The 19,765-nt window shown below is 53.7% G+C and overlaps 1 protein-coding gene across 3 annotated transcripts in view; it reads left to right on the top strand.

Annotated features, from left to right (window-relative positions):
* Positions 1 to 19,765, top strand: part of Rgma (repulsive guidance molecule BMP co-receptor a) — a 39,866-nt gene extending 20,101 nt beyond the window's left edge. For all 3 annotated transcript variants that reach the window (XM_026394051.2, XM_026394050.2, XM_026394049.2), the window contains 2 exons: positions 10,081 to 10,595; positions 17,257 to 19,765. In XM_026394051.2, coding sequence (XP_026249836.1) covers positions 10,081 to 10,595; positions 17,257 to 17,964 — 1,223 coding nt within the window. In that variant the 3' untranslated portion in view covers positions 17,965 to 19,765. The remainder of the gene's footprint in view (positions 1 to 10,080; positions 10,596 to 17,256) is intronic.

Genomic DNA, 19,765 nt, shown 5'->3' with positions numbered 1-19,765 from the left:
GTTTTAACATATGAATGGGGGGTACAATCACTTAGTCTGTAGAAGAGAGAACAAGGGACATTCAGTTACAAAAGTCAGATGGCAGCAGAGCCAGCTCCTAGCCATTATGTCAAGGGGTGGCCAGAGCAGTGCCTTGGCTCCTAAGGAGAGGTAATTTTAAACTCCTATAGATGATTGGCCCTATGGGCCCTGAGGGTGAGTTGGTGAGTAGAGGAAAGGATCTCTGGTCTTCTGGTTTGGAAAAGGGAGACCTCTCTGCAAGGTTAGAGAAATTTCTGGTAGTTGCACCAGCACTCAAAGGAGGGGAGTGCAGGAGAGTTGGGAACACAAGATGGGGGGATCCAGGGGCACAGATAAGGTCTTTCTGTGAGATGGGGAAAGGGGGGTTACAAGAATAAGTGGGTAGGCGTGGGGACCAGTTTACATGTTGTCAGGGGGACTGTGATTCCTGCTAAGATCCTGTTCCTTGGTGAAATGTGTAAGGCCTCGTACTGGACAGAGTACCCCAGATTTGGGTTGAGTACCAATTAGGGGCCATGCTGTTTTGCTGCTGGGCTGAAATACAGCCTGCATGACTTCAAAGACCTGTTTCTTCCTGGGTGACCAACTCATCCCAGTTTGCCCAAGACTTTCCTAGTTTTAACTGGAAGCTAAGAATCCTGAGATACATCCCCAGTCCCAGGTGAACCAGGATGGTTGGTCAACCTACTTTCCATCCCTCTTCACCTGTGTGTCAGTACACCGCTGTGAAGTCCCCGGTGTGTAGGGGCCACCATGCAGTCCAGTCACCTGGGGCTGGGGCTCTTCCTGCCTTTGCCCCTTGTCACCTTGCTGTAACTGCTGCCACCATCTCTCTCCACCTCATTTGGCCAGGTGAATTAGTTTGGAGAGGAATGCCCACTACCCTGACCACAGACCAGTGCCTTGGGCTCCTGTCACCTTGGTTGTTGATGGCTCAGCTGCTCCTTGGCTTCATTGACTCATGGGTCTTGGGATTTTGTGTTCTTCTCAGTCATCAGTTCTGTTTATAAGGGCAAGAGCCTTATTTTCTGCTTCTCTCTATCCCTCCCCTCCCCTCCCAGGCATAGCTAGCACAGTCTTGGGAACTACAGGGCCCTTGGATTTTTCATGCTCAGGCTGATTTTATGTGTTTGTTTATTTGTTTGTTTTTGCTCAAAGGACAAAGACTACAATATTATTGTTTTTCCAGAATAATCTCATTTTTAAATCTAAATACCAAAAAGCACATATTAAAAAAAAATAACCCACAGTCCAACATCTCACAACCATCATTAATTAACATTTCACAAAATTTCTTTAAGACATAATACCTTTCACATTGTTCTCTCCAAAGTATGATCGTTTGAAGGAGAATAATAATTTTAAAAGCTCTTCTATTGATTGAGTGGTCACAATGTGCCAGGTACTCTGCTAGATGCTTTAAGCACATCCCCATAAAGATCATCATTCTCATTTTAGGAATGAGGAAACAGAGGGTCAGAGAGTGCCTGATGTTACACACACAGCTTGTTACCGAGCTGAGCCAGAAGTAGAATCTGTACTCCTGTTTTTTCCTCATGTACCAGATTAAATTTTAATCTAGTGTATTAGACTGTACTATGTAGCATATGAGGCTTTAAAAGTCGGGGGTGAGAAATAAACTTTGGGGATATAATTGAATAGTGGAATGAAAGGTGTCCACATTTCCCATGGACCAAGTGCTTTTGCCTCTTCCCAGAAGCCCACTCTGCTTTCTGTCCATCTGGCTAAGCATTCCAAAGAAGAACATGGCAGCCAGTCATCAGGAAGAAAAACTGGCAGGGCCATCATTGTGCGCATTTTCCCAAGTCAGATTTATGCCCACTGGGTTTTGCTTCTGTGTTCATTTCATGTACCAGTTCAGCCGAGCAGTCAGGATACTCAGACACCTATTATGGCTGTCTGCTGAGGAATGTCCCACGAACACAGGCTTACTAGCCCCGGTGTGTGTGCCAGCTGGTATTGGGCCCAGCCAAGTGCCTTTGCCCTTCCAGTGCATGAGGAAGGCTAAGGAGGAGGACCTCCCAGAGAATGGCAGGGAGAGGGGACAGCCACTTTGAATGCATTTTGTCCTGTGGCTAAGCAAATGAACCCAGGGTTGCTAGAGGCAGGGCCAGGTTCATCACCTCTGGTACCAGCCCTAGAGGCAAGAAAAGGGGTTATGCCTCAAAATAGGAAGACCAAATCACTCACCTACAAGCTTTATTGACATTTGGGAAGTTACATTATTGTCTATAACCACCCTCCTTGTAGCACCTGGGGTAGCTGGAGCCTATGTTTTAAGGCAAGATGCTGCTGGCATGAATGCTGGCCCTGGCCCTGGCCCACCATGGGTCCCTGTTGCCCAGTGAAGTGCTCAGCCTCTTGACTGACAGACTGCCTGTGGCCTCTGGGAGCAAGCAAATAGACTTTCAAACCATTCTCCTGCTGACGAACTGGCCCATTTAGAAAACTGAGGTGTACCCTTGCCCTTGGCACTTGGCGTGGTTTCTCGTGGTTTCTCGTGGCATCTGGGTGTGTGTGGAGTCTGAGGCAGAGCCACACTGGCTGGGGTGTAAAGGGGCCAGCACCTCCCGCCTCAGCTCTAAGAGCAGCCCTCAGCCATTTCTACCCAGAGTCACCCCACAATGCATTAACCCTCCACGACCCCTGGCCTCCTTCCTTCCCCCTAGGTCAAGCTTCCTTCTCCAGAAGCTTTCTCTTGCCTCCATCCTTCTCCAGTAGGCCAGTCCCTGGAGGTAACCCTTAGGAAATTCCCAGTGGATCGAAGGGGTGGGAGACACTGAGGTGGAGCTGCAGGCCAGGTCAGTTCCTTGAGGCCTTCTTAGGCAGGCCTGGGGGAGGAATGTCTTGGAAGTAAGAGACCGCTGTGGCTTTCATAGGTTAAGTAAGGTAGCTCTGCTGAACCTGGTGAAAAAATGCAGTCAGTCCTGGGCGTGTTCCTCTCGGTATCTGATGCCAAACACCTGGATGTTTACAGCAGCCTGGAGGATGCCCCAGCCAGGAGGATGGAATGCGGTTCCTCCCGGAGGGACACCAGCAGGCAGCCTCAGGCGGCCCTCAACTGAAGGAGACTCTAGAGTACAGCTGAGGCCAGAGTTCACCAGATGGTGACAGTAGGGCCTTTCCTGTCTCCCACCTAGATGCAGTGCTGTGGGACAAGGGATAGAAGGAGAGGGTGGAGAGCGGCCACAGCATGGGGCTCAGGCTCGGTGTGGGCGAGTTGGCCTCTGGCTTCATGCTCCACCCCCTTCAGGATTTTGATATGACATGCTGCCAAGCAGGCAGCTGGGGTCTGCTGCCACTCCAAGTGGGCAGTGAGGCAGGGAAGTGGGAGGTCTCGAGGTCGGTGTCCCCACAGGCTGGCAGTGACTTTCTGGGAAGTTGCTCCCTCCCTTGGTCTGCCTGCCTCTCTCCTAACTGAAGCCGTGGTGCACTATGATCACATCGCTTTCCTACGACCAGTTCACCAGGGGCTCCTTCTGATCCACTGGCAAAGGCCAAAGCCCCTGGGCAGGCAGGTCAGTCAGGAAAAGAACAGCCACCCAGGGTTTCAGAGGGAAGCCAGGGGAGGGAATTGTTGGACGAGTCTGAAAAGCAAAGAGGGACCACTGAGGCACACCGAGTTGCAGGAAGCTGCTTCTACCTCTGGGGCCAGAGGGACCAAGAGAAGAGGAACTTGAAGGAGGGGCTGCCAGGCCTGTCTTGGTGCTTGGGGAGTGGCACGTTGTGCAAAAATGCCAGAGGCTGATGGGGAGAAGGGCCATTGCTCAAGGAGCAGGAACAGCCTTGGGCAGAAGGTGCCCTTCTCTCCACCTCCAGCTTTTCTTTCTCTGTCTTGTGCTGGGTACTAGGATCTAAGAGGGAACTAGGTGACAAAAGAAAAGCCGGCTTTGCAGAGTCCCTGCCCCTCCAGCAGAGGAAGGCAGTTTGAGGCCCAGTGACATTGGCTTTATGCCTGATCCCTAAACCCCTGGCTGCACTCTGACCAACCAGCATTCGCCTCTTGGCTATCTCAGTTATTCTGGAGGCTCCTGTTTCCAGAGTCCTCCTTTCCTGTATCACCTGTCACTGAAATGCTACTTCCCCCATACAAAAAGCAACCTCCATTTTTAAATCATGTAGTCAGAGGAAACACGTTTGCTTTGCATTCCACAAGTTGGTATGGCTGAGTCTGCTTAAGCCCAGAGACTAACAGGCTTGTTCCAGGAACAGCATTAATCACAGTTCCCAGCACATGGTACGGTCCAGAGCTTTCAGCTGGCAAATGAATTCAGACAGTTACTATGCAAGCCACAGAGTTGGATAAAGACAACTTGACCGTGGGACTCTATTTGAAATGAGCCTTACCGCTTTAAGAGAGAGCAGGTTTTCTTCCCTCCCGGCTTACCCCACCCCTCCTGCACTGCAACTGAAACCTGATCTAATCCTTTTGCACTCGGGTAATTTATTGGTCTATTGGGCTTTTCTTGGTGGCAAATTGCATTGTCTTTATTCCTGGGCTCAGGCTCTGGAGCGACTCACCACATTCCTAAGACTCCTTTCTCAGGGTTGATCCTTCACACCCCCTCCGTGAACAGCAAAATAAGTTTTATTGGGCTTCTTTGTTATGCAAACAGCGTGGTAATAATCAGGCTATTATTCTGAAAGATTGGGCTTGATTAACAGTTCAAAGGAGGACTCTGAAAGCAGCTAATGCCGCACTGGTGCATAAATATTTTCATCCTGCCTGGGTCTGTACAGCTGGTGTTCCAAGAGCCCTGCTCTGCCTTTCTGCTTCCCAGAGGCACTGGGCTGCTATTAAAAAGAAAAAAAAAATGAAATCCAACAAGCTGTGCGCTGTGAATTCTCTTTCTGCTGTGGCTCAGCCCACAAGGAAGGCCGTCTGGAGCCCAGCTCCCCAAAGTGTTACCTACGCACACTTACTTAGGTGGGCTGTGAGCAAGCCCGTGCTCCATCCCCAGACCCAGGGAACTAGTTGGGGAACAGAGTAAAAAGAGGCATCAAATCATCTTAGGGGTGCTTTTGAGTGTGCTGTATGGGAGCCATCATATGCCAGGACGAAGATGGGGGCCGAATTCTTGGGAGATTCCCAGGCAAATAGGAAGGATGCATCTTGGTGACCAGAGGAAGCCCAGTTAGGTGTTGGGAGGGCACAGATGGCCCAGTGAGGTCCATAGGAAGAGCAGCTGAAGGACTAGGCCTGAGAAGGTGATGCGGGAAAACCCAGTGGCAGTCTTGATAAATATTAAATAACAAATGTAGGACAATTATATTTTAGCCTTTTCTGTATGGCTCTAGAGAAGAATGGAGAGCCTAGGGAAGTCCCCGAGAAGGAACTGGAGCTGTCCAGAGCAGGAGGGGCCCTGCCTTGCCCTGGCAAGGGTGCTGTAGGGAGTGTCCTGCCTCTGGGACAACAGAAGGTGGCAACTGGTAAGCTCTGGCATCCTCCCCAGCTCCCAAGTTGTAGATTTCTGTGGTGCACCTTAAAAAGTGAACATTGCGTTTGGTCCTAGTGATCCTTTGTGCTGTTGGTGCATTAGATTACACAGAGGAGAAGCAGCTCTGGCTCCATTGCACAAGTCCAGAACTAATGGGTCATAGGATTGCCTGGGGTCCTAAGCTGAGCACTAAAGGCTCATTGCACCCTTCGAGGTCTGGGAGCCCACCCTGTCCTCTAAGCATGCCTGGGCCTCACTCTGATCCACATCCCCTGCCTGGCAGGGCAGGGCAATGGATCAAATTCAAGAGCTTCCTGTTGGTGAGTCTGGGCAGGGCCAGACCACTGTCTCTGTGGGTCTCCCGTCTAGGGTCTCAGGGCTCTCCTGTTTGTCCAACAGCTGGTCCTAAAAGTTCCAGACATTCAGAAGGCCTGGGTCAAATGAAAATATGCAAAGTACACAATGCCTCACCAATGTGTTTCTGAAGGGCATAAGCTCTACGAGGCACCTTTGCCTTTTTCTGGGGTGTCTGTCTGTGAGGCACTGCTGCTATCCAAGAACAAGTTAGTGGCTGGAGTAGAAATGAAAGCTTAGGAAAACTTCTAATCAGGTCCACTCCATGCATAGTGGCTGTCTTGGATCCACCCAGAGGATACAGGACTAAAAGGGGCCACTCTCCCCTTTGCAGTGCCCAGGTGGGACGGGTCAGCTGCCACTCTCCAGGGCTGCAAGCTCCCTTCTGCCTTACTGAAAGCACTGAGGGTAACTTGTGCTGAAAAGCTGGCTTCCTTGTGCTTGTATGATCTGTTTCAAACTGCCCCCCCCCTTCCTTGGACACTTGCTTCAGAATTCCAAGGTTTACTGTCTGAATTTAAGGTCTTGTGCTTTTTTTTTTTTTTTTTTTTTTTTAAGATACACATAAAAATCAGCCCCTCTGGAATCTCTTTGGCAGGTGACACCACAGCTTTTGCTTTTGATGCTGGACCAGATTACATTCAGGTCCCTGACCTCTGGCGGACTTGCAGTTGGTGATTTAGGACCCTGGACATGGGCCAGTGGGATAGCTCTGTGAGGGTCAAGGGCCTCTCAGCTCACCACCCACGGGGACAGTCCAGCCCTGGTAACCCCAAAGACCCTCTCTGAGGTTCCTGGGAAATGACATCCCAACATGTCTACTTTAGGCCAACAAGCCCCAGAGAGCAGTGTTACCATCTGAAGAGAAGGCACAGGGCAGCAGGCACCCCCAGTTCTGGTATCAGCTTGCCACGTCAGTAGCAGCCCTGTAACCCCCTTCCCCTTCCCCTGCTCTGAGCTCCAGTTTCCCCATCTGGGATGGAAGCCCTTGGGTTTCCTCTGAAGCACCAAGGAAGGTTTGCAAGGCTGGCTCACGGTCCCCTGGACGCTTTGGGCAGCTGGGGAGCCACCTGAGTCAGAGATGGGCCTTTTCACAGCAGCATCTGCCCATGGTGGGCTCCCTGCAGGCCTTTCTTCAGGAAGCGCTCAGAATCCATTTGACACGTGGCTGCATCAGAACCAGGCTTGGGAAGAGAAGCCACGTGGTGCTTTTGGACCTTTGGGGAGCTGGGTCATTCTGGGCTGGTATCTCTTACGGCAATTGCACTTTGAAAAGTATAGAAACCACTCAGCACCACAGCACTGTGGCTGTGTGACCCCGGCTAGCTCCAGTCTCCAAGTCCTCTGCACTTACATCCATCAACTACAAATAATAGAAATTCCCGTCCTCTGCTTAGGGTAAGTAGTGAAGATGCAATATGAAAGCCGCTTGTCACTTGCACACGGCCAAGAGAGTTCAGGGCTTTATTGTCCTGATGGTTATTTCTTCTGAGGTGAGGGCCAACCCGTGTGTCTGCCCCACTGCTGTATCCACCCCACTTCCAGTCCCAGGCTCTCTCCCAGTGGAGTCATGGGTGCACGGCCCCTTCCCCAGTAAGCCCTCTCAAGGGCAGGAAGCAGAACTCGGGTCTTTGTTCATCCTGTGGTCCCCACAGGACCTAGTGCTGCTTGGAAAGGCTGGGAGGGAAAGCATCTTGGAGCCTGAGAGCTGGGTTGGCATCCACCCTCCATCTAGAAAGCTAGGAGAGGAGCTATTTAATGTCTGTAAGCTTCAGTGTACTTGTCTGCTGAATGGGGATACTAAGTCCCAGGGCTGTCATAGGGTTAAAAGAGACACACGTACAGCATCCCGCACATAGCATATGCTCAGTACACATTATCCGAGATTTCTATCAGCCTCCCCCATAAATTTAACAGAACAGAATTAACAACACAAAAACATCTTTTTTTGTGGAGCTTCCTTCCTGAGTTCTCCAGACTCTGCTTTCATCACTAGTCCCCCTCAGTGCACCCGTGGAGAGATTCCAATGCTTCTCTGTAGCTCAGAGAGGTCAGTAAGTTTGCCTGTGGTCACACAGCAATGGCATGGCAGAGCTGGATTTACTCTGGCTATCGGCCCCACTGCTTCCTCCCAAAATAGGTCCCCACGTTGGTGAGATTCTCCTATTGGGCATTGCCCCATGTCATAAATCTGTACCCTCCTAAACTTGGTGACACTGAATTTCCTAAGTGCAAGAGTGACCTCTGTCACCACCTGTGAGCAATAGGTGGGCAGGTGGCCATGCCCACTTAGCCAGGACACTGCTCCTAGGATGGTGGACTCTGGGAAGGGAGGGGAGCAGGCAAAGGGCTCGTGGATGAGCACAGTGGCAGGGCCTCATTCTGTGGCCTCCAGTGGCTCTAAGTTGGTGATAAGGCGGCTGCACATGCTCCTGCTGTTTGCTTCTGGGGAAAGCTGACTCTTGATTCTTCACCACTGGCCCCTGTCCCACCCCAGAGGAAGTGTCCCTAATGGGACACACCCCAGACAAACCATTTCTAAATTGGCCCTTTGTGACTATTGCAAAAGATGCGCCCTTACTCTGAAGCCTGGCCAATCCAAAGTGACCCCGGGGACTTGAGCCGAGTGCAGATCCCCAGGCCCCCCTTACCCTGCCTGGGCTCCTCTGCAGAGAGGGCTCCACCTTACTGCTGTTGGGCCAACCTACTTCTTCAACTTAAATGGAAAAGCTACAGCTTTCCCATCAAAATTATTTTCCTGGTGTCATTTAAATAATTAATTTAAATAATTAATGGTGCTCATTTAAATAATTAAAAGAAAAAACATTCACCCAGATACCACCTGAAAAGACCTTGTTTATCAACAATGATGCAAGCACAGATCCCATGACAAGGCCCATGACAAGGAAAGCACTGGCCCTCGGGCTCCGGTGTGTGTCCTGGACAGGCCATTTCCACTTTGGAAGGGTGGGTGGGAGAAGCTCCAGGAGAGGGGTCAGCCAAGTAGAGGGTGGACACCTGGTGCAGACGGCATCACATGGGGCACCTCTGGGATGGCTGCGTGCTCCTGGATTCTTTCATTAGCCTGCTCGTGAATATTTTTGTTCCTGCTTTTACGTCCAACTCAATTTTATAAGTAAAGCCAGCAACGGAAAAGCAAACTGGTGTTTTCAAGGTCACAGACTAAGTTAGGGTCCCAACTTGGAATGATGGGGGCAATGACTGAAGGCCACCTCACCCAGCACTGGGCTGTGACCTCAGAGACCGGGCCTCTCAACTGACCCACCAGCCCCTTTGTCCTGGGACCTGTATGGAAGCCTCAAACCTACTGCAGGTCTGCCTGCCTGGCCACTTGTGGTCACTATGGACTGTGCAGAAGAACACAGAAGGCCAGGAAAGGGCAAGTTCTACAAGTCCAGGTTCAAGATTCAGGTGTGTTAAAGCCTCAGTTCTTAGGCATGGTCATCTTGGCTAATCATTAATAAGGTCTCAAAGCTTGTGATTCACACACACACACACAAAAATTAGGGCAGATCCAAGGTTACCACTCTCAGACTCCCAACTTGCAAGACGGAGATGGGAGCTACAGTAACCACGACAGAAGCCAGGTGCTAATGATCAGGCCTAATAGAATCATAGCAGCCAGTGGTCTTTGAGCTTGGCTATATATGCCAGTGGCATCCAAAGTCCCATGCATGAGACAAATCATTTAACACTCTCAATGACCTCACACTGTAAATCCTATTTCCCATTTTCTAGATGAATATAAAGAGGCACAGAGAAGTTAAGTAATTTGCACAAGGTCAACAGTGGCAGAACTAGGGACACATTTAAGAGTGGAGCCTAAATTCCTGCCAAATTTCTCTTGCTTCATGCCAAAATTCTTGAGGCTAGCCATGAAAGTCTACACAAGTGTCAGAGGCCCAAGAATGGCCTGTCGGTTCCCACAGTCCTGCTGCATGGAATTGCTGACCACTCCTCTTGCTATCTAAGCTGGGAGGTGCCCCGCTTGCTCTTTCAACATGCAGGTCTGCATGTCTGGCCGTTCCAGCTCTGGACCGGCTGTGCAAGAGAATCCAGAAGGCCAGATAGGGCAGGTGTCACCTTTTACAAGCACCTGCGGAAAATTCTCACCATCTGCAAACATGCGTATGGGTGTGTGTTCCCTGCATCCCGGCCACACAGGGGAGAAGGGGCCTGGAGTCCCTGGGCCCTGCCCTGATGGTCTGTCTATTCCCTTCCACAGCCATCTCCCCGTGCAAGATCCTCAAGTGCAACTCTGAGTTCTGGAGCGCCACGTCCGGCAGCCACAGCCCGGCCTCTGACGACGCCCCTGAGTTCTGCGCTGCCCTGCGCACCTACGCCCTGTGCACGCGGCGGACGGCCCGCACCTGCCGGGGTGACCTGGCCTACCACTCCGCAGTCCATGGCATAGAGGACCTCATGAGCCAGCACAACTGCTCCAAGGATGGCCCCACCTCGCAGCCTCGCCTGCGCACACTTCCACCAGCGGGGGACAGCCAGGAGCGCTCGGACAGCCCCGAGATCTGCCACTACGAGAAGAGCTTCCACAAGCACTCAGCCGCCCCCAACTACACGCACTGTGGTCTGTTCGGGGACCCGCACCTCAGGACTTTCACAGACCGCTTCCAGACCTGCAAGGTGCAGGGCGCCTGGCCACTCATCGACAATAATTACCTGAATGTGCAGGTCACCAACACACCTGTGCTGCCTGGCTCCCCCGCCACTGCCACCAGCAAGGTAAGGAATGGGGAGGTAGCCGCACTGGTACCAGGATCCAGACACTTGGCCCTCAGACCCTCCAGCACCACTGTGCTCTTATGGTCGGTGCATGGGAAGTGATTCAGAACTGTTCTAGAGATTCTTTGTCATAAGGTAAATCAACCTAGAACCATATCTGCATTTTGCCCAGAGTGTGGTATTTCTTAAACTTCTGGTCACTAGAGATTTGAGAAATGTGTATTTTGGGGTCATAAACCTGCATTCATATGTATATAGAGTTTTGGGGTTGGTGGGGGCTTGTTTGGTTTTTTGTTGTTTTTTGGTTTGTTTTTCCAGCACTGGAGATAGAACCCCGCGACACTCTACCACTGAGCTACATCTCCATTCCCTCATTTTATTTTTATTTTGAGACAGGGTCTAAGTTGCCCAGGCTGACCTGGAATTTGTGCACTCTCAGCTGAGAGCTAAAGGTGGGCCCAGGTTTTCTGAGTCCCACAGTCTCTTTCCTCCTCCTGGGGCTCGAGCCACCTGGCTGGTAGAGCTCCATTTTACAGATCAGTAGCCTGAGGCTCTGGGAGACAGTGACCTCCGTACCTAAAACGCAGTTGGCAGGAACCATTGAGCTAGTCTTAGATGCAGGCAGCCCTGGACATGGCCCATGGCCCAGGCAAGGGGACAGACACCCGGTCTACCCCAGATTCCTTCTCTAACCACGTTTGTAGGGCCTCCAGTAACATCATATTCATACTTGTCAGGACGTGAGGTCTCAAGAGTGAGCCTGCAGAGTCCAGGTGGTGAGGACACTGCTGCCCTCCTCAGTGCCCAGCCTCTGTGCACTCCTGGCCTGGTCCGCCAGGGCCCCCTGGGGCTTCCGGGTTGGCCACATGGCAGTGGGTCTGTTTTCCCAGGAAGAATTTGTTGGAAGACAGCGTGTCAGGCAGCGCCAGCCTGGCCCACAAGGGCATTTCTGTTTCTTCCCACCCCGCCACACCCAGAAAAGGACAGTGAGGTGACCTGGCAGCCAGGGAAATGCTCCATCCCTGCCACTTCCCTCTGCGCCGGTGGCCCTGGCCTGCCTAGGGGAGGTCTCTCTCTGAGCCCTCCCACTGGGTAGGAAACAAGCAGTAGATGCCCAGAAAGGCCCTGGGCACCAGGTTGTAGGTGCCAGGCCAGCACACTCTCTCCTCGGCACGCTCAGGGGTGCCCATGTCAAGGACCCATCCACCTTCCCAGTCGCCCCTTCACCTACCCACCACCCTCCCTCTCTAGAGCCAACATAAATGAAGACTGGGAGCCTGAAGCAGCAGCTTCTAAATCTAGCAACAAACATACTGTGGGAGGCGAGTCGGCCTCCCTGCTCCAACCTGCGGGCTCCTGAGGTCTGGCGGGGGCATCTGAGGAGGTCTAGAGTATGGGAGGGATGTGGACCCCAAGCAGCTGTCCCTCCTGACCCAGGGTGGTGTGACCACCAAATGTGGCAGCAGAGCCAACCACAGAGCTGGGAGCGGCTGTGGTGTGCGATCGGGGAGGCTGGGGGTGACAAGGTGGAGCAGGAGACTTGGCTGAGTACTGCTGGGGCATGTGCCTTGGCTCAGAAAACCTGGGCCCACCTTTGGCGCTCAGCTGAGAGTGCAGCGGTGCTGTCCATGAACCAAAGGGATTGCTTATTGCTTCCTTTGCTCATTCTTGTGTATCACTTATTCACTTAACCCACGTGTCTCAAACGCCTGTTCTAATCCAGGCTTCTGCCGGGCACCGTAGAACTACCCAAGCAGGGATGGGAGAATCTCCCTCCTGGTGCCAGCCCCGAGGTTTCCAGAAGGGCCTGGAGCTGTGTGGCAGAGCTGGACAACCCTGCCCTTCTGCTATGCCTGGGTCACCTTTGATCTCAGCAGGCTGAGCACTCTGAGGCCCCATCAGCCAGCCTCTGCTGGAGGCCACACAGTGACAGCGTCAGTGTCTGTGGCCAAGCCAGCCTCAGAACTCCGGCCAGACCGGGGGCCTGTGGTGCCCAGGCGAGAAACATCAGTGGCAGGCTTCCAGCGCGCTGGCCTGTCCCTGCCTGTTCTCCTAGGCCTCCCCCTCACAGGTGTGTGTGCTTGCTCACTCATTGATTCAGGAAGCAGTCACCCTTCTCCTGGGCCAGCCCGCAAGCTCAGTGCTGTCCTCCCTCCCCACAGCCCCCAGGAGAGGTATGTGGGACAGCGGGAGGCTGAGGGCCTCGGAGCCCTAGGTAGAGCCCTGGAAAGACAGTCCACTGAACTGGCCCTGAAGGGCTAGCGAGCCTCCAGGCGAAGAGACTGAAGAGTCAGCGTTGAAGGCAGACAGGGTAATCTGGTACCTTGAAAAGAGGAATGGAGGCCAAGGTCTGTTGGTCATTTGTGACCCACGGCCACCCAGAGTCCTGATCCTCAAGCTCAGAGAAACCTACTTCCCCCTCTGTCCTCAGCCATTTGCCACCTGCCCACCCTGCATACCAGCGGCCCCTCCCCTGGTTTCCCAGAACCTGTTCAGCCTCTGCCTGGCCCTTACTCTGACCCCACAGCCTTGCAGTTGTGAACCCTTCCTTCTGTGCAAAAAGCCTGACCCCAAACACATCGTCCCTTGCCCAGGACCTTTGTGCTCCTTTCCCATGATAACTGCCATTATCCACCTGGCCCCTCCCTCTGTTCTCATGGACAATCGAAATCTTGTGTTCTCCATCCAGGGAAGACATGTCAGCAGCTTCCCACCCTTCTGTGCCCAGCCCCTGACTCTGTGTCTCTCTTCCCAGCTGGGCTAGTCATGCCCATTTTACAGGTGGAGAAACTGAGGCTCAGGGAGGACCTCGGTTCCTCTGCCTCCCCCTTCTCCCCAGCACTTACCAATCTGTCACACGGCCTAATTCCTCTCTTTGGTCAGTGACTTGCCCCCGCCCCCGGGGGGGGTGTAGGGGGGCGGTCTTGAATGTTTTTGCTCCCTGGCTTCATGCATGGTGTTGATGAAGCCCAGGTTTTGCCCTGTGCAGCTCTGAGCGGCTCAGCAGAGAGCCCGGGGCCCCTCTGGGAAGGGGGCAGCCAAGGCAGAGCAGCAGTCGCGCCCGTGGCTGTGTTGGCAGCATGCCGCCAGCTTTCGACAGGCCCCCTTCATGCTGTTACTTGTGGTTGAGTCCCTGGCACGGGTGCCAAGGAGAGTCAGGCAGCCTGTCAGCCTTCCAGCAGACTGTCTCCGCCAGAGATGGTGGGGAGAGAGAAACCAGCCTTTCCTGTTCCAGGGAGACTGATGGCACTTGGAAAGCAGGGTGCCCCCCCCCCCCACCGGTGTCTGTGTGGCCCTGCACACCGGGCAGGGACACCAGAGCCCCTTTCCCCCCCTAGTAGCAAGACCACCCACTGCCAGACCACCGTGCCGGCCCACTCCGCCCCTGCAGGCGGCCTCTGCACCACAGTGGGCGAGCTGCTGAGCTGGCTGGAGAGAGGGAAGAAGCAGGAGGTTGAACCATATGAAGTTGCCATCTTCACAGATCGGAGAGGGGAGAGTAGCAGCAATTTCATGTAGTGCAAAGCTCAGGACTCCACACAGCATGCAGAGAGGCTGTGTCCACCTGTGGCCTCCCACCCAGAGTAGATCAGAAGTGCACCACCACCTCAGGATTAGGCCGAGACCTCCAGAAAGGGAGATGGGGCAATGAGTCCCGTAGGTAAGGAGCTACGTAGTCAGGGTCTCTGGATGTAATGCTCTGGACTCCCTCAGGGACCCATGGAGAGCCTTTCAGTTCTTTTAAACTATGATCCAGCCCAAACTGATGAGTCTTTACATCATGCATTCAGAAAAATGCCATTTTTAATAGTTTTTTTACGGAGGAAGGGATCCAGGAAGGCCCAAGTTTCTGACATCCTAAAAGTCAACACTGTAGCCTGCAGCTTATACAGCACCTCCTGCCCTGTCTTTTTAAGTAATAGGGGAGAATATAAGGTGGTACTTCTGCAGACACCCTGGCCCAGGCTCTTCTCTGTCCTCCTCAAGACCCTGTGGCTGCCACCACTTCCTGCATCATCCTTAACTTTACACCAGTGTGGGGGCATGCAAAGCACAGATGGCACAGAGCCAGGAATACCTCCAGAGGCCCTCACCACCTTGTGGGCTTCCTCAGCCTAGAACATTCTGCAGCAATAGGCATTCTGCAGGCCTCAAACCTCTGCCCCAGGCTGAGACCACTGTCTGCTTTCCCTTGGCCTCCAGGACCTTGGACAACAGGGCTCTTCCTGTTCATGCCTCAGGCCATCTAAAGTTGCATCCAGAGGCTTCCTGGTCTGTGACTTTGCCCCAGGCCCTAGGAGGCCCCATCTGGCTTTGACTCTCCTGCCTGAGCTGAGGTCTTTCTGCTGGATGCCCCAACTTCTCTCCCTGATTAGGGTTACTTTTGGCTTGCTCTGGTTTCCAGGTCCTCTGGGGCCAGGTCCTCAGCATATACCTGCTATTAGGCCAGAATCTCCCTTAGCACTTTTGAGCATTGCCCTCCACCCCAAGAGCCATCCTAGGCTGTCATCATGCCCCTTCAATGACCACTCCCTGCCCCAGAGTGTCCAGGTAGAGGCCAGCCACAGCCAGACCATATTTGCCATCAGCAATCTCCTTCCATTTGCCTGGGTCCCTTGGCCCTGCAAACCCTTTCCCAGTAGGAGGGTGAGGAATTGGGGCTTGGCATTGAGAGTGAGAGGATAGGTCTTGGGAGCCTTGAAAGGCCAGGATGCCACCTTGCCCTCCACATCCCACTGGCTCCAAGCTGGAATTCCGAGTTCCCACTCTCTTGGTCTAGGAGAGCAGTGCCTTTAGGGGCAGCCAGAGCTCCCCATGGCACAACAGCTGATCCCTGACAGCAGCCATGGGGAGAAAGGAGTTATTTCTCTCAGTTTCACTCATGTCTCCAATCCATATAGTCTACCTGTTCCTGGAAAGAGCAACCAGACACCTTACCAGGGGTGACAGAAGGAAACTCCCACTCTCAGCACCCCCCTCCCCAGCTGCTTATCTTGGACCCTTCTCCCTGGCCTCATACTCTGTGCACAAAAGAGCCCAGAAGCTGCAAATCCAGAAACTAATTCTAGCTCTGCCTCTTGCTGACGGTATGGCTTCCGGCAAGTCACTGTACCTCTTTGAGCCTGTTTCCTCATCTGTAATGGAGGGTAATGTCATTGCCCTTGCAGTGCCCCAGGAGACTCACACACCAGACCCAGTGAGTGCATCTGTACAGGTGGTTCTCAGGTTACTAACAGGGTCACTGGACCATCCACCTCTGCTCCAGCAGCTCACCCCAGCTGTAGGCTCCACTGGAAATGGGTCTCCTCGCTCTGGCTGGCTGTGCCTGCAGCCTGAAGCCTTGGTCTCGTTTTGTTGATCAGTATCTTCCATCTTTGCCTCTTGTTTCTGCTCCCCTTCTCCAAGGCCTAGCTTGATGTGACCCCTTACAGCAGACTTGGGACAGTGGCCTTTGTCCTCCTCTACTTGCTTCTGTGGATTTTGCCTATTCATTCTTTCTCTGAGCATCAGTTTCCTCCATCCATCTGCTGTTCAGCTTAGCCACTCGCAGTCTTTCAGGAAGTGTGCTGCAAGTGCCACAGGTTCCATGCAAGATGATGTTTATGAGCCATATCAGTTTCCTATTGCTAATATAACAAATTACCATACATTAAGTGACTTCAACCAACAGAAATTTATCCTTATAATGCTGGAGGGCAGAAGTCCAAAATGAGCCTTACAAGGCTAAATCAAGCTGTCAACAGGGCTGGTCCCTCTAGAGACTCCAAGGGGGAAATCCATTTTCTGCATCTTGGCATTGAGGGTGAGAGGTCAGGGCCTGGGAGCCCTGAAAGGCCTGAGTACCACCTGGCACTCAGCATGGCCCTGCCTCTCTGGCTCCAGCCTGGGATTCTAAGTTCCAGCTCCCTTGGTCCAGGAGGGCAGTGCATTTAGAGGCAGCCAGAGCTCCCTGTGGCACAACAGCTGAGCCCTGAGAGCAGCCGTGGGAGAAGGTGGTTCTTTCTCTTCCAGTTTCATTCATGTCAGCAATCCCTGTAGTCTACTTGGTGGCTTCTGGCATTGCTTGGCTTATCCCTACATCATTCCAGTCTCTTCTTCCAAGCTAACACATCCTTCCTGTCCTCCTTCCCCATCACTTCTGCTCACTTTTGTGTGAATGCTTGTGATTGCATTTAGGACTCACCCAGATCATCCAGAATGACACAGAGATCATTCTCCATCTCTGTGTCTTTAACTGAATCACACCTGCCAAGTAGCTCTTGCCGTAAAATCTAACACTGGCAGGTTACAGGGAATAGGGGCCTATAGCTTTGGGGGCCACTTGTCAGCTGCCATAGTGGACTCATGACTTCTTGTTTTGAGTTTTCTCTCAAATGAGCTTTTATGTTTATTCGTTCACATCTCTATATGGTCAATGAGCTGATTTTCTGTCTAAGGCAGTGACCTAGTGAGAAAAAAAAATTTTTTTTTAAGTGAAAAAAGGTCCGTTGTTTTAAAGAAAAGTATCACAGTGCCGGTGGAGCTGAGCTGTGGCCATCCTGGGAAAGGGAGGGTCAGTGAAACCCTGGGGCACTCGGGACCCTCCTCTCAGGCCAGAGCACCTTAAGCCAAGCCTTCTCCGGCCTCGCCTGATCGCTCTCCTCTGCCTGCTTCCCCGCAGCTCACCATCATCTTCAAGAACTTCCAAGAATGTGTGGACCAGAAGGTGTACCAGGCCGAGATGGATGAGCTCCCGGCAGCCTTCGCCGACGGCTCCAAGAACGGCGGGGACAGGCACGGGGCCAACAGCTTGAAGATCACGGAGAAGGTGTCGGGCCAGCACGTGGAGATCCAGGCCAAGTACATCGGCACCACCATCGTGGTGCGCCAGGTGGGCCGCTACCTGACCTTCGCGGTCCGCATGCCCGAGGAGGTGGTCAACGCCGTGGAGGACCGGGACAGCCAGGGCCTCTACCTCTGCCTGCGGGGCTGCCCGCTCAACCAGCAGATCGACTTCCAGGCCTTCCGGGCCAGCGCCCAGGGCCCCGACGCCCGCAGGCCCGTGGCCGCCAGCCCCGCCCCCGCGGCCCCTGAAACGTTCCCCTACGAGACGGCCGTGGCCAAGTGCAAGGAGAAGCTGCCCGTGGAGGACCTGTACTACCAGGCCTGCGTCTTCGACCTCCTGACCACGGGCGACGTGAACTTCACGCTGGCCGCCTACTACGCCCTGGAGGACGTCAAGATGCTCCACTCCAACAAGGACAAACTGCACCTGTATGAAAGGACTCGGGAGCTGCCGGGCGGGGTGGCCGCTGCGGGGCAGCCCCTGGCCCCCCAGCCTCTCCTCAGCACCCTGGCGCTCCTCGCCCTGCTGCCTGTGTTGTGGTAGGTGGGCAGCTGTCCTGAGGATGCGGAGGGATGCACAGACTCCACCCCCAGCCTTGGGGCTCCTACTCCTCCGTTCGAGGGCTGGGGACAACAACAGGGTGCGGACTGGCAGGCACACTGTCTGTGGGCCAGTGGGCTGGCAACTCTCAGGAGTAGAGGCAGCCGCTGGCCGGGTGACCCATGGGACGGTTTCCTCAGAGCTGTCTCTGGCAAGGGCTGGGGGGTGTGGGGCCCCGGCCCCTCTCTCTAGTGCACGTGACAAGATTGTGGTGATAGGTGCTGTGATGTTTGTGACAGTAGAGCTGTGTGAGAGGGAGAGCAGCTCCCCTCCTCCCCACCCCTGCAGTGTGAATGTGCAAAACCCAGCCCCTTAGGCTGAAGCCCCACCCCACCCCTCCAGAGAGACACTGGGAACAGTCAGAGTCGGCTCCTTCTGCCCCTTGCAATGCACTGAAACGGCCCGGCTGACTGCTGCACGCTGATTCGTGGGGCCACCTGTGCCCACCGCACGCACACACACACTCTTATATGAGCACACTCGCACACACTAAGCCTGCGGGGACACCCCAGCCAAGCTGCACAAGGCTCCTTCCCCAGACCGGGCCTCCTTAAGGTCAGGATGCCCCCAGAGGGTGCTGTTCAACATCTCTAGCAAATTGACGTAACCTTGTGGCCAATAAGCTGTGCCCTCCTGGTGCCTTTCCATCTGTACCCTCCCTGGGAGCTGGAGGGAGACCACTGTGTGCATTGGGCTGCCATGGGCATGGGTTCAGGCTCAGGTTCCCAGGCGCCTGCCCAGACAGCCGTGCAATTGAACCATCAATGCATGTCAGCACGTGGTCTAAGGCACGCCACTCACAGGCTCCAGTGCCCTTCTCTGGCTCTGCCCTTGGCCCTTTCGCTACTGTGCTTAGGAAATTGAAGTGCTTGGTTCTAAACGTCTACACAGAGGAGAGATCTCTTGATTTGGGTTCCTTCCCCTGCAGCAGATGCAAGAGCTCCTCGGCAGGGGAGTTCCAGCCCAGGGCATGGGCAGGAGACGCAGTGGATCGGGCCAGCTGGCCTGCCCCGTCCTCTGCTTTCTCCTCACCAGCCTCCTGGCTGCTGGTCAGAAGCCCTACTTTCCACCCTGCCCACCCACGTCTGGATTCTGAGGGGAGTAACAGAATCTTAGAGGCCTCACAACCCCGAACTTTCCGGGCAGGGTCTCCTTCCCAAGCCCTGTGGCCACAGAAGAAACCTGCCACTGGGAACCCTGAGTCCCCCTTTGTTTCAACCCAGGGTACACATCCACAAAAACCCAGAACAATTCCCACCTCTGCTGCTATTCCAGAGGCTCCCAGGGACCAGCAAAGGGCTGGCCTTCACTCCCAAAGGTGCAGCCAGCCCCAGTGGGCAGTCCTGCCAGTGGCCCTGCAGCCCTACTCCCCTCCCATCAGCATCTGCAGTAGCCCCTCTGCTGCTCCCCAGGGACCTCTCATACACTGGCCAGGAGGCTGCGAAACCTGCGTCTCCCCCCTTCCTCCGAGAGGTCCTCCTCCCTCTGCCAAAACCACATGGGCTGGTAGGAGGGGCTCACCCAGCCCCTTCCTCTCCCTGCTGGGTTTATAGATGATCCCTATGTTGGAAGTAAAAAGATGAAGCACTTTATTTTGGTTGTGTTTGATCACATTCTGCTTGGAAGTGGGGACCCCTCACTGCGTCCATGTGTCTGCGACCTGTGTGGAGTGTCACCGCATGTACATACTGTAAATTATTTATTAATGGCTAAATGCAAGTAAAGTTTGAGGTTTTGTTTTGTT

This window comes from Urocitellus parryii, chromosome 6, assembly GCF_045843805.1.
Source record: "Urocitellus parryii isolate mUroPar1 chromosome 6, mUroPar1.hap1, whole genome shotgun sequence".
Classification (NCBI taxonomy): domain Eukaryota; kingdom Metazoa; phylum Chordata; class Mammalia; order Rodentia; family Sciuridae; genus Urocitellus; species Urocitellus parryii.
This window is presented reverse-complemented; position numbering and strand designations above follow the sequence as displayed.